Below are 12,539 nucleotides of genomic sequence, written 5' to 3'. Positions count from 1 at the left end.
TTGTCCTTTCGCCCCCGACTAATGCCGACAGGCAGTTAAAAAGAAAAACACAACGCCACGCGCAAACGAGGATGAAAATGGGAGGCTGCGCGCGTTGGCCGTAACTCAGAGACTCTATGTAGGTCTTGGTTCTGCGCAGAAGGCTACCTCCGCCGTGTGAGACGGATCAGGACAAGTGCGCAAGTGCGTCGATCTCCGTGTCGGAAAGGAGGCGGCAAAGTCCTTTAGACCGACGCTACCTCCGTGTATTTACGCACTCGTGCCAATTCCATAATAAACGGCATAACGAAGCTCTTTGCTCTCGGCACATTACGGATGTAGAAACGCGCTCGGCCGCTACATATGCTTACTCACTCCTCTCGTAAATGCGCTCTCGTGCTATTCTAGAATATGATTTGAATTTTGGCCTGAACGACGCTATTATCGCGACAAGCTTTTTTCCGGCTTTATCGACTTTGCCGCCTGCGTCTATCAGTGACTGGGCAATTGAAAAACACCACGGCCACGAGATAGATAGATAGATAGATAGATAGATAGAGAGAGAGAGAGAGAGAGAGAGAGAGACAAAGGCGAATAATTGATTTTCCATCGTTAGCATGTGTAACGCCGACTTTTCATCAACGATGCTTCGATCTCTTTAAATAGCCGTTTTTCATTTGCCTTGTTATATGTATTTGCGATAATTTCCTTCGTTGCCGTAAAAGTCACTATTTTCAGTTGGGTTCTATGGCAAGGTCTGTTACGAGATCCCGTTCGATCCTTATTTTTTCCACGATTCGCTACAGCTCTTCGTCTCCTCCAAGTTGTACTCGTGGATCGTACTCTGTCTCTCTGTCTCTGTCTCTCTCTCTCTCTCTCTCTCTCTCTCTCTCTCTCTCTCTCTCTCTCTCTCTCTCTCTTTCTACCTACCTACCTACCTACCTAACTACCTACCTACGAGAGGCACAGCTTACATCACCTTAGTTGTAAAACAACCAAATAGAATTAATCGTCGAGTGCTCGCAGGCATGTAACCGCCTACTTCATTAGGCGCGCAAGGGTCTGTATTAGCCGAAAAAAAAAAGAAATTATCGTAATTAGGACGGTGTTTGCGGTATGCACAATAAGAAGCTTAATAACGCCAAGCAAATAATTAATAGGCAATAATAATAATTTCATTGTTTTAACGACGATCGATTCAAGGCTCCCGCGATACTTATGTTTTATTGTCAAATTACAACGATGATGAAACGATCGATAATTACTAATAAACTGCCCTCCCGATGATGAATCACTTGTTCATTGTTTACTTATTTCATCGAGCATCCCGGTGGCAAAGCATCTCGAGCGACGATCTTCTCCGCCGATATAGCTGTGTCCTCGGAGGAGACGAGCGAGTCATTTGGGCGACGGGCGCGCCACACCACTAGTGACAGCCACAACTAGTCCCGGAAATGCCGAGCGCAAAGGCGGATTCTCTCGCTCGATTCGTATAAACGAAAGGAAGTAACGTAAGGGTCGGGACGGGTGGTGTATCATCGAGAGAAGGGTCGCGCCCCATGCCCTTCGATATGATGACAAATACGACAGAACTAATAAAGAAAGAGTAAACTGTCTCGGGGACGTGCGCGCGCCGGCTTTACTCACTGCCGCCGCTCGGCACCAGGATTGCTCTCCTTATTCCCCCGGCACCGTTCCTCGTGCTTATAGCGCGGTCGATCAGGTGGCGCGGCGCGCGATTCGGTAGGGAACTCGCCGCCAGAGGCTGGTAACAGGTCGCGGGGTTAAAAAAAACGCACTTGTATCAGCGCCTCTCGTCGCCCGGTGCTGCCCTCTGCAACGCGGCCCATTGATCGCGCGAGCTGTCACACGGGATCAGCTGATCCGGCCGACTCACGTGGAAGGCGATCAGCTGTGACGGAGTGCGAATGGAGTCGAGCGCTTGAGCGGATCATGGACGTGGATTGTGCGGATGCGGAGGTACTGCTGCCCACCGACGACGACTACCTCGTATCGGAGTGCAAGTACGAGTGTGAGTATGAGGGACCGTTTGGGTTATGATGGGGAATCTGTGATAGATGGCTTTCGGAGCCGCGCCGGCTAATCCGAAGGCGCTCGCTTCTTTTGCCTTTTCCATTTGGAACGCGACTCGGCCCATTTTCGTTCGATCGTTTACTATTAAGATCGATCGAACGGATGGCTGGCTGCTCGATCGTCATCGACTCTGATAATGGGCTTTTGCTCTTTCTCTTGCAGATCTCGACCACACGGCGGACGTTCAGTAAGTACCGAGAGAGTCGATGGTCGCTCGCGTGATTACATACTTTTGAGGTTGGAATGGAAACGTGGGTCGAGCCGAGCGGGGCTCGGGCACTCGATGTTAATTTCGCTGGTTGGTACAGAGGAGATCTAGGAGAGTGCTTTTCGATGGCAATTCTTATCGACATGGTTGTAAGACGATTAGGCTGGATACAACGTGACGATATCATTGGAGATTGAGGTTATGGGTCGGACTTAACCTATAAAGCCAATGGACCGATTTTGTCATTATCGATGCAACACGCGGCGCTCTTGGTATCAGCGTATCCTTCTAAGCGTCGATTTCTTTTAATTTCTAGGTTGCACGCATGGGGCGAGACCCTGGAGGAGGCCTTCGAGCAATGCGCCATCGCGATGTTCAACTACATAACTGAACTGGAGCTTGTCGAGGTGAAGCAAGTGCACCACGTGGTGGCCCAGGGCCACGACATGCTAAGTCTCCTCTTTCACTTCCTAGACGAGCTGCTCTACATGTTTTGCGCGGAGCCCTACCTCGTCGCTAAGGTATATCTTGTTCCCTCGGATTATAACGGAACGCGAAATGCCCCCCGCCTTCTCTTACGTACCAAGCGACATCGATTCTCACGTTTATGAATAATTTTATGAAAATCTCATAAAAGCGACGATAATGTTGAGCACGAGCACAGTTAGCAACGATATATCATTATTTTCTTCTGTTTTTGCTTGAGAGTCTTAAAAGATGTTCGATTGTAGGAGAAAGTGTAACGTTGTCAAATTGTAATTTGAGACATTGATTCCCCTTATCAACAAGACTCGATGGAAAATAATAGCCTTGTTATTATAAATCACGATTTTTAATGATGGTAAGGATGACGACGACGACAACTTAGATTATTGCGACGTCTACGACGACTACGACGTAGATGATGCTTAATGCATTGTTAATTTGTCAACAAAACTGATAGCGTTCGCTGACGGGTTATCTTTGCATTATTGCAAATTTAATCATCTAGCATTGATTCGTATTGCGTAAGGGTGTATTGGGTATACGATGCTTTGATCGTGTGAGATATCCAATTGGCAAATTGGAGGCCATTGCATGTGAAAGCAAACGTTAACGAAGCCCCCGGCTTAGTTAATCGCGTGGACGAGCTAATGAAAAATTATGAAGAAGCGCAGATCGGAATCGATGTAGTCATTGTCTAGCATTGCCATAGCATATTTTTCGAGTACAATTCTTGCTCAACGTATTATTTACAGAACAATAATTACGCGCTTGATGCAAGTGCACCTAGGTGAGCGCGCAAAGTTTCACTACCCAATTGCATAATCATTGTTTTCTTGCCCAACGATAATAAAATATCTTACATTACAATAACCCACGGCTCTGAAGCATTGCAGAAGAATGCGGGAATGGTAATCGAGGATCGTGTATGCGATCTCGGCAGACAAGATTAGGCGGCTCTCGGATCCTCCCTATATCTCATTACGCTTTGTCGGCGATAACGTCGGCTCTCGATTAACGTTCTGCCTTGTTTTTCTGCCTAATCAACACAGCGAGTGAAGATCGTGGAGTTCGACAGGGTGAACTTTAGGATAAAGGCGCGGGCGGCCGGCGAGGAGTTCACTATTGGGAAGCACACGCAGGGTGCGGACGTGAAGGCCATCACATACTCGGCGATGCAGATCCACGACCGACCGGAAGCCCAGCGCCCCGAACTCTTCGTCATCATCGACATATGATCACGACGTCTATCTCGATATAGCGCGATCCCCGCCCCGACGACCCTTCTCGCTCAGCCCCCGAGAACGGGTAAGCAAGGGCGAGACGTCGGTCCGGTACGCTTTGAATGTCCATGGTGGGGATCAGCGACGGGTTGCATGGAGCATTATTATTATGGTTGGAAAGCGAGAGATTGAGTGAGAATGAGCGCGAACAGGGGTAACGGGGGGGGGGGGTAATATTCAGCCCTTACGTACGGGGCCGTAGTCCTTTTATACTTGCGGACACTTGGAATAAATACGTTAGGGAATGGGACGCACCGGGCCCCCGTTTCTAATACCCCCTCCCCATCTCGTATTCTCCCAGGGGCCCAAAGTCATATGCGCCGTACTTGTAACCCCGTGCCTGATTGTGACTCCTTTTTCTTCATTTGGTATTTTTTTTTGCACGCGACGTCAGTTTTCTTTGCTTTCATCGACGACGACGACGACGACGACGACGACGACGACGACGACGAAGACGAAGACGAAGACGAAGACGAAGACGAAGACGAAGACGAAGACGAAGACGAAGACGAAGACGAAGACGAAGACGAAGACGAAGACGAAGACGAAGACGAAGACGAAGACGAAGACGAAGACGAAGACGAAGACGAAGACGAAGACGAAGACGAAGACGAAGACGAAGACGAAGACGAAGACGAAGACGAAGACGAAGACGAAGACGAAGACGAAGACGAAGACGAAGACGAAGACGAAGACGAAGACGAAGACGAAGACGAAGACGAAGACGAAGACGAAGACGAAGACGAAGACGAAGACGAAGACGAAGACGAAGACGAAGACGAAGACGAAGACGAAGACGAAGACGAAGACGAAGACGAAGACGAAGACGAAGACGAAGACGAAGACGAAGACGAAGACGAAGACGAAGACGAAGACGAAGACGAAGACGAAGACGAAGACGAAGACGAAGACGAAGACGAAGACGAAGACGAAGACGAAGACGAAGACGAAGACGAAGACGAAGACGAAGACGAAGACGAAGACGAAGACGAAGACGAAGACGAAGACGAAGACGAAGACGAAGACGAAGACGAAGACGAAGACGAAGACGAAGACGAAGACGAAGACGAAGACGAAGACGAAGACGAAGACGAAGACGAAGACGAAGACGAAGACGAAGACGAAGACGAAGACGAAGACGAAGACGAAGACGAAGACGAAGACGAAGACGAAGACGAAGACGAAGACGAAGACGAAGACGAAGACGAAGACGAAGACGAAGACGAAGACGAAGACGAAGACGAAGACGAAGACGAAGACGAAGACGAAGACGATGACGACCCAACGACAACGACGTCGATGACATCCGTGTGAATTTTTTAGTGTACAAGACATTGTAATCTAGATTGCAGCTCGAAGGATTTGCAGCTACGAGCCGTTCATGCCCGAACGAACGTATTATATTGTTGTAACGAATAAAGGCAAACGAGCGTTGAATACACACGCAGGCACATACATACGAACACATACAACCACCAACTTTTGCACATGCGCTTGCGTGCGTATGTGCATAAATTTAAATTACACATAGAAGGAACGGGCGCGCGCACTTGTATTTAGGTGTATGCAGATGTGTTTTTTATACGTACGAATGCATATACTCGTATGCGCTTCTTTCTCTCTCTCTTTCTCTCGTCCCCTCCCTGTCTCTCTCCTATCCTCTCTCTCTCTCTCTCTCTCTCTCTCTATATATATATATATATATATATATATATATATACCGTAAAGACAAATAGATGCGTGCGCGTGTGTGCGTGCGTGCGTGATGTTATGTACATAGGTATGTATGCGCACACGATGTAAACGCGTAGGCATGTAATTAGCGATGGCCCATAGAATGTCGAGTAAACGCATTGCGATGCAGTTTACATGCGGGTTTTGTAAAATCGCCGGCGACCGGGCCGCAAGAACCTCTGGCTCGCGCGCTCCCCCTCATCGGAGAATCGCACATTTGTAACCCTGAATAAAAAGAAAGGCGAGGAGCCGTCAAAAATAAAGACCACCCAAAACCCCCGCACGCAAAAGCCCCTTCCGCCCCCGCGTCGCCTCGTCAATTCGACTCACCAAAAATAAAGAAATAAAGAAACAGGACAAAAAGTGTAAAAAGAACCGACCCCTCTCCTTCCCGTGCATGCGTCCGCAGAATGACGAAAATTGTCCAATTACAGGCAGTGGGCGCCCCCGCCGCGGTTCTACGGCCCTGCGTGGCTGTCGCGCCGTCTCCTCCCTCCTTCTCACTCCTTCCCTCGTGCGCTGCAGTCTGCGGTTCCGTTGTCCGCGAGAGCGAGACGAAGATGGAGAGCTGCGTCCCTTCGGAGGGACGGCCCACGGGCGAGCGACAGAAGGGGTGGGAGCGAGACGGAGCTAGTCGCAGCGGAGGCGCGCGCGAACAGCGTCGAGAGACGAGAGAGCGGCTGTTTAGTTTGGGAGCGAGCGCTTTCGGACGAGGAAAGCAGCCGCGCGTAGCACTCAGTTCGAGTGTCCCGTTGGAGCAGCCGAGATCCTGAGGCGAGGAGTCAGGGAGGGAGTGAAATCGAAAGAGCTCGGCGGTAGGTAGATCGTCGTGGCGTGGATCCCGTCGGTCCTGCGGGAGAGACACGCGGTTGGACGTCGTCGAAAGGAGCTGTGTCTCCCACCTGCTTGGTTGAGGAGCCACGGAGGAGAGGAGGACCGATCGGACGGCCTCCTCCTCGGACAGGGAACGGCAGTGCCTCCTCGAGGCACGGTACGGGGCTGGACGAGTGCCGCCGTTGCCTTGGGAGTAGCGGGTGTTTCGCCGACCGCGGCTCAAGCCTGCGAGGGAGGCCCGGGCCGCTCGTGGGAAAAGGGCTGGCCGCGACGGGACGTTGTCGGGGTCGGTGACGGTGACGGAGACGGAGACGGAGGCGGACGCAGCAGCACGAGCCACAGTTGGCAGCACTCGCGATCAGCCCGTGGCAGCGCGAAGAGCGGGAAATACGAGCGCAGGTTTTGGCGCGCAGCGGCGCTTCGAGCCGCGACCGGCAGATGGCCGATGCCGGTGCGACGACAAGGACGACAGGGAGTCGAGTGGCGCGCGTGGAGGAGCAACCACGGGGAGCTTTGCGAGTGAACGAACTGGGGTCTAATTTATTATTGCCGATCCTTGAATAACCTAATCAGCTCCAGAAACGGTCCATCGTACCGAAACTCGCTCCTCTGCCAGCCAGAAGACGAGAGAACTGCCGTTCCGCGGTTTCTGCTCCTTCTCGCTCACCCGTACACGCACGCATACAGCCGCTCGCTCGCTCGATTGCCGTCTCTCTTTGGCACGCGCACACAGCCCCTCGAACGCGAGTGAGGTAGTAGTATACGGCGACGGTGACGGCGGCGACAGCGGCGGCGGCGGCGGCGGCGGTGGTGGTGGTGGTGGCGGCGACAGCAGCAGCAGCAGCAGCAGCAGCAGCAGCAGCAGCTACAGCAGCAGCAACGACAGGAAGAGGAGGAAGAGAATCATTTACGACAACGACGGTGCTAGTCCTCGAAAGGTCGGGTTGAGGAAGGAACATGCCGCCGAGGCCCGGGCGTTTGGATTTAGCGACTTCGCTGTGAGTCGTCGCAGAAAAAGAGGCGGAGGCGGAGGTGGTGGTGGCTGCAGCGGCAGCGGCGGCGGCGGCGGCAGCGACGACACAACGACATCGACAACGACAACTACGACGAGGACGACGACGACGACGACGACGACGGCGGCGGCGACGACAGTGCGAGCCGAGGCCGCAAGATCGAGTCCCTCGGCCGAGGGGAAGAGCCGAGAAGTGAGACTGGAGAGTACCGTGGAAGGAGAGGAGGAGAGAGAGAGGGGAAAAGGGGGCCGTGTGCAGGCCGCAACTTATTCTCGACTCCCTCGGCGAAGCCGTGCCCTCTCTCTCTCTCTCTTGGGGCGGCCCGCGCTCAACCCGTCCTCGTGGCCGTCCTCGGCGCGCTCCTCGTGCCCGCAGAAAATGGAGACCGTGGCTTGCCACCGCTCGTAACGAGAGAGAAGACAAGCGCTCGCGCTCTGTCCTGCTCAGCGCGGCTCCCCCTTCGTCGTGGGGCCCCCCTTTAAATATCGTGTGGCGTCCGGTGCGCGGGCACGCACGCACGCACGAGGGTGGCCGTCGTCGGCAGCAGCAGCGGCAGCGGTAACGGTAACGGCAACGGCAACAGCAACAGCAACAGCAACAGCAACGGCAACGGCAACGGCAACGGCAACGGCAACGGCAACGACAGCAACGGTGGTGACGACAACTGCGACAGCGACAGCGGCGGTGACGGCGTCGACGACGACGACGACGGCAACAACGGCCACGGCGACGACGACGACGTCGATAACAACGATAACCAGGACCTGTGAGGGGTCGACGAGGCGCAAGAGAAGGAGACGGACGTGGACGACAGGGATCGAGCACAGCCGGTACGAGCCATGTCTCGCTGGGACTGACACGCGAGTCCACTGGGGTTTGAGCACCGAGAGGCGGCGAGCAGCTGTTCCGGTGACCGGCAGGCGTGACAACCACGACGACGACGACGACGACGACGACGACGACGACGAGGACGAGGCAGAGGGGAAGAAGGAGCACCACCACCACCGCAGCGCCCACGGCAGCACAAGTAAGTGTGCGCAACTCATCGCTCGTGGGGCCTCGTCTCGGTGGCGCGGCTCGCTATTTCCTTCCTCGGGCCTGCTGCTACATCCGCGGTCCTAACCTCGGCGGCGCGTTAAAGCCGAATCGTAGGGCACGTCGCCGTGATCCCCCTTGCCTGCGCCGACGCAACGACTGTACGTACGTACGACTTAGGTCTATCTCGCTTCCGCGGTCGCTCACTTTCTTCTTTCTCGCTCTTGCTCTCCCGCTTGCTCGACTCCCGATGCGTTCAAGCTTGCGAAAAATCGTCGGGTTTACCTTCGGAGGTTTGCCTCGACGATTCATTCTCACTCTCTCTCTCTCTCTCTCTCTCTCTCTCTTTCTCTCTCTCCCTCTGCGCTCTCACTCTCTCTTCGCTCTCTCTCTCTCTCTCTCTCTCTCTCTCTCTGCCGGCGCATATATATACACGTCGTGTCCGTTGCCCCTGCCGTCCGGTTAGCGGGAAAAACTGGGAAGCGACACGCGGTGCACGTATTTTCCTATCGATGTCGGATAATAAATCCAGGTTGCCACATCCTATTATTCCCTTCGTTTCGCTCCCTTTTCATATTTCCTTTATTATTTTTTCTTTTGCACAGAGGCTCCTAGGAAATACGAAAAGTAGTGTGCTCGCTTGGCCCCTTTCCTCTCTAACCCTCGCTGTGCCTTCTTCTCATACTCCTTACTCAGTCCTGCTCTCTCGCTCTCTCGTGCTCTCACCGCGGCACAAAAACACTTTAAGAATTATGTGTTTTCTCGTTGGATAGATGGTGAGCGGGAGAGCGAATGTCTCGACCGGCAAAATTCTCACACGTACGTACGTGTACGCACACACACGAGGCACGACAAGAGTACACAAGGCCTTAGAAACATTTCGACGTGTTAACGATCTGCTGCTGCTGCCTCGCTCTCGTTTTCTCTCACAGCCTCGTGTCGCACAGACACGACGTCGCGGGCGGCTCTTTAAAAGCTTTCCTTCCCCCTCTCCACGTCCCTCTATAAACTTCTTTCTCGTTCTCCTCCTCCTTCAATTGCTCCTTGCCTCTGGCTCTCTTTTGCTCTCCCTCGCTTGCTCGCTCGCTCGATCGCTCTCTTTTTCTCTTAACGACGGAGCTCTCGTCGATTCTCCTCGAGGCGAACATCCATGTGTATTGTGTGTCGTGCACAGGTCGCGACATCAATTCCGACGGAAGTCACTAGCGCGCTCGCGAGAGAGTCGGCTATTCGCGCCACGCTCTCGTGTATACGCGCATAGACGCGCTGACTTTGCGATCCTCGTCCTTCCTTATTGTGCCTCGGCTTTTTTACTCTTCGCGCTTCTTCAAGTGCGGGGCAAGTCGGAAAAAGGACGATTTTACGGGGCTTCTGAGGTACCGTCACTCGGCACATTCAACGGGCGGCTCCTCTACGGGGAAGGACACGACCGCCCGAGCTTTCGCCTCTTCATCCCTTCTCAACTTGACCCTCGTTCCTCACCTCCATCTCTACTTCAACCTACGCCTCTACCTCCACCCCATGCTCCACCTCCACCTTCATCTCCACCTCTATCTCTATCATCGCCTCCCCCAATCCGACATCCCGCTTTTACACCGCACGTGAGAGCTTTTGGCCCTCTCTTGTGACCCGGCTGGCGAGTCTCTCGAAACCGCCCGATTCTGCTGCTTCTGCTGCTGCTGCTGCTGCTGCTGCTGCCGCCGCCGCCGCCGCCGCCGCCGCCGCAGGCCGCTGCCGCCGTTGTTTCCGATGCTCTTCCTATGCTTTCTGATGCTTCGACTGCATCGTTCGGCTTCTTCTCGTTCTCTTTTCTCTCCCCATGGCTCAAGCCGGGTGAATCGATATTTTCAAAAAGCGAGCCCTTAGCGCTCTACCTGTGTGCCCTCGCTCGGTGTCGATCGACCTTTCCAGCGATTCCCAAAATACCTTTCGACGTGTCTCAGGTCGTGAGAAATTTTCGTACAGCCGCGTTTGGCTTTCTTCACGTTTCTTCCCTTCTTTTCTCTCATTTTTTCCCCCTTTCTTTTTTCCGTTCCATTTTTTACTTTTATCCCTCTTCAAGTACAATTATCGCACGACATTGGGCCTTTTTCTCAATAGCTAAACATGAACATTGCGCACTCGTTTTTACTCTTTAACTCTAGGCTTCACTCCACCGTACAGCGTGTACGTACGCGCCTGCCTCATTGTAATGAGCTTTATATAATGATTAGCCTTTACGGAAAAATGTATTTCATCCTCTTCTCTCCTTTTTTCTATTCCCTTCGTTATCTCCTTTCGATTGATGAGCTACTCGACTCTCGGCTCGTGTACGAGGCTCTTCGTTTTCAATCGGTTAACGTAGAGATGTATTTCATTGGGAAAATTTATCTAAACGCGCAGTTATTCGTTATCCACGATAAAGTAAATCGGCATTTTCAGAATTGCAATTTTCGTTAAAACGATTTGTCAGAAAACTTTGCGAGATCCGTTTATTCGTCGACAATTTGCCGAGAATGAGTCGATTTCTCATCCTTTATGTCATTTGTCCCTAATTTTACACGGAACATTTCATGTATTAGCCATGCAATTAAATATCAGTGTCGATTTTTGTTTATATATATATATATATATATATATATATATATGCTTTTTCGATTACATACGAAGTCGGCAGTCCAGAAGTCTATTTGTAACTTTTTAACGATGTTTTTCATTCAACGCGATATGTTTATTTTGTGTTATACAAAGGAGTTATTGGAATGAAATCGATATTACTTACATTTAAATAAAACGAATGGTCCTGAACGAATAAACGTGACCCGATTGAAATTAATGATTCCAAGAGAAATGTGCGAGCAAATATTATGGGTGAGCATATTAATCGGTGCATTTTACCCAGATTAATATTGCAGTCTCAAGCGCATAATTATTTCCTACGTCGTCAATTCTTTTCCAAACGTACTTATCATTACTAGCAGTAACTTTCAACAACAACCGCCTTATCTAACAAATCGTCGTTTGAAAAAATAAGCCGCACGCGCGCGCACACGATCAATTATCGAGAAACTCGTGGAAACTACAAAATCATATGTTGACGCACGAGCTACAGCATGCGTATACGTGTAGTAGTGAGTGGATTTTTTTGCCCTCGTCTTCCCCTCATAGCGCGTTTAGATTGCAGCGCTCAATTTCCTCGCTGACTCGGATAAAAAGGAGCGTCCGATTATTTCCTATTTCAATTCACGCGAGATATTCAGTATTCGCCAGTCAGTATCAGGAATTTAGCAAGAACTTTGGATATTGCGAGGCGAGAGCGTCCGAACCCCTCCTCGCGATCGTCGGGGATAAATTCCGCGCAAGGGCGTAACGGCATCTGGCGCTCGCTCGCGCGACGACAATGGGCCCGTAAAGCGCGAATCCTGGGGTTAGCGGGCCCCGGCAATTGCATCAGCGGTGTTGTTGCGTGGTAGGGTGGGGCGGGAGGGGTGTCACAAAAGGGGATCGGGCCGCGTAACGACGTTCCGCAATACACTCGGTGTGCGCACGAGATTACGGGGGTCTTGGAGTTGAGCGCGCGCGCCCTTGGGGGTGAAGCTAGGCAAGGCGAGCCGAAGCAAAGTGAAGTGCGACGCGGCTGTACGTCGCTGACGGAGGAGAAACGCGTGGCCGCTGATCGATTCCCTTTGCGCGGCAAGGACGTCGGCGCCGGGCGCCGGGCTCCTACGCTCCTTTTCCGAGCCGCCGCGGATTTTCCGAGCATCGATGGTTGGCGGGGCGAGGGACGAGGACCCACAGCGGCGGGGTCGGTGCGACGAGGGCAGAATGAAAGGGGGTGGTAAAGGGAGAGTACATTAAAGTGAGTGGCGAGAGTTGGGTTGGGGGGGGGGGGGGGGG

At 52.4% G+C, this 12,539-nt stretch overlaps 2 protein-coding genes across 2 annotated transcripts in view; both read left to right on the top strand.

The window, feature by feature from the left end:
* The first annotated feature begins 1,369 nt into the window (after positions 1-1,369).
* Archease (protein archease) lies at positions 1,370-4,212 on the top strand. The gene is made up of 3 exons (XM_011500392.1): positions 1,370-2,011; positions 2,236-2,802; positions 3,817-4,212. The coding sequence occupies exons 2-3, from the start codon at positions 2,533-2,535 to the stop codon at positions 4,000-4,002; spliced, it is 456 nt and encodes a 151-aa protein (XP_011498694.1). The 5' UTR covers positions 1,370-2,011; positions 2,236-2,532; the 3' UTR covers positions 4,003-4,212.
* A 4,172-nt stretch (positions 4,213-8,384) lies between these two features.
* LOC105362866 (E2F transcription factor 1) overlaps positions 8,385-12,539 on the top strand; it is a 10,683-nt gene continuing 6,528 nt past the window's right edge. The window contains exon 1 of the mRNA XM_011500391.1: positions 8,385-8,655. The gene's annotated coding sequence lies outside the window, so the exon portion shown is untranslated. The remainder of the gene's footprint in view (positions 8,656-12,539) is intronic.

Source organism: Ceratosolen solmsi, unplaced genomic scaffold, assembly GCF_000503995.2.
Source record: "Ceratosolen solmsi marchali unplaced genomic scaffold, CerSol_1.0 scaffold56, whole genome shotgun sequence".
In the NCBI taxonomy this organism is placed as follows: Eukaryota; Metazoa; Arthropoda; class Insecta; order Hymenoptera; family Agaonidae; genus Ceratosolen; species Ceratosolen solmsi.
This window is presented reverse-complemented; position numbering and strand designations above follow the sequence as displayed.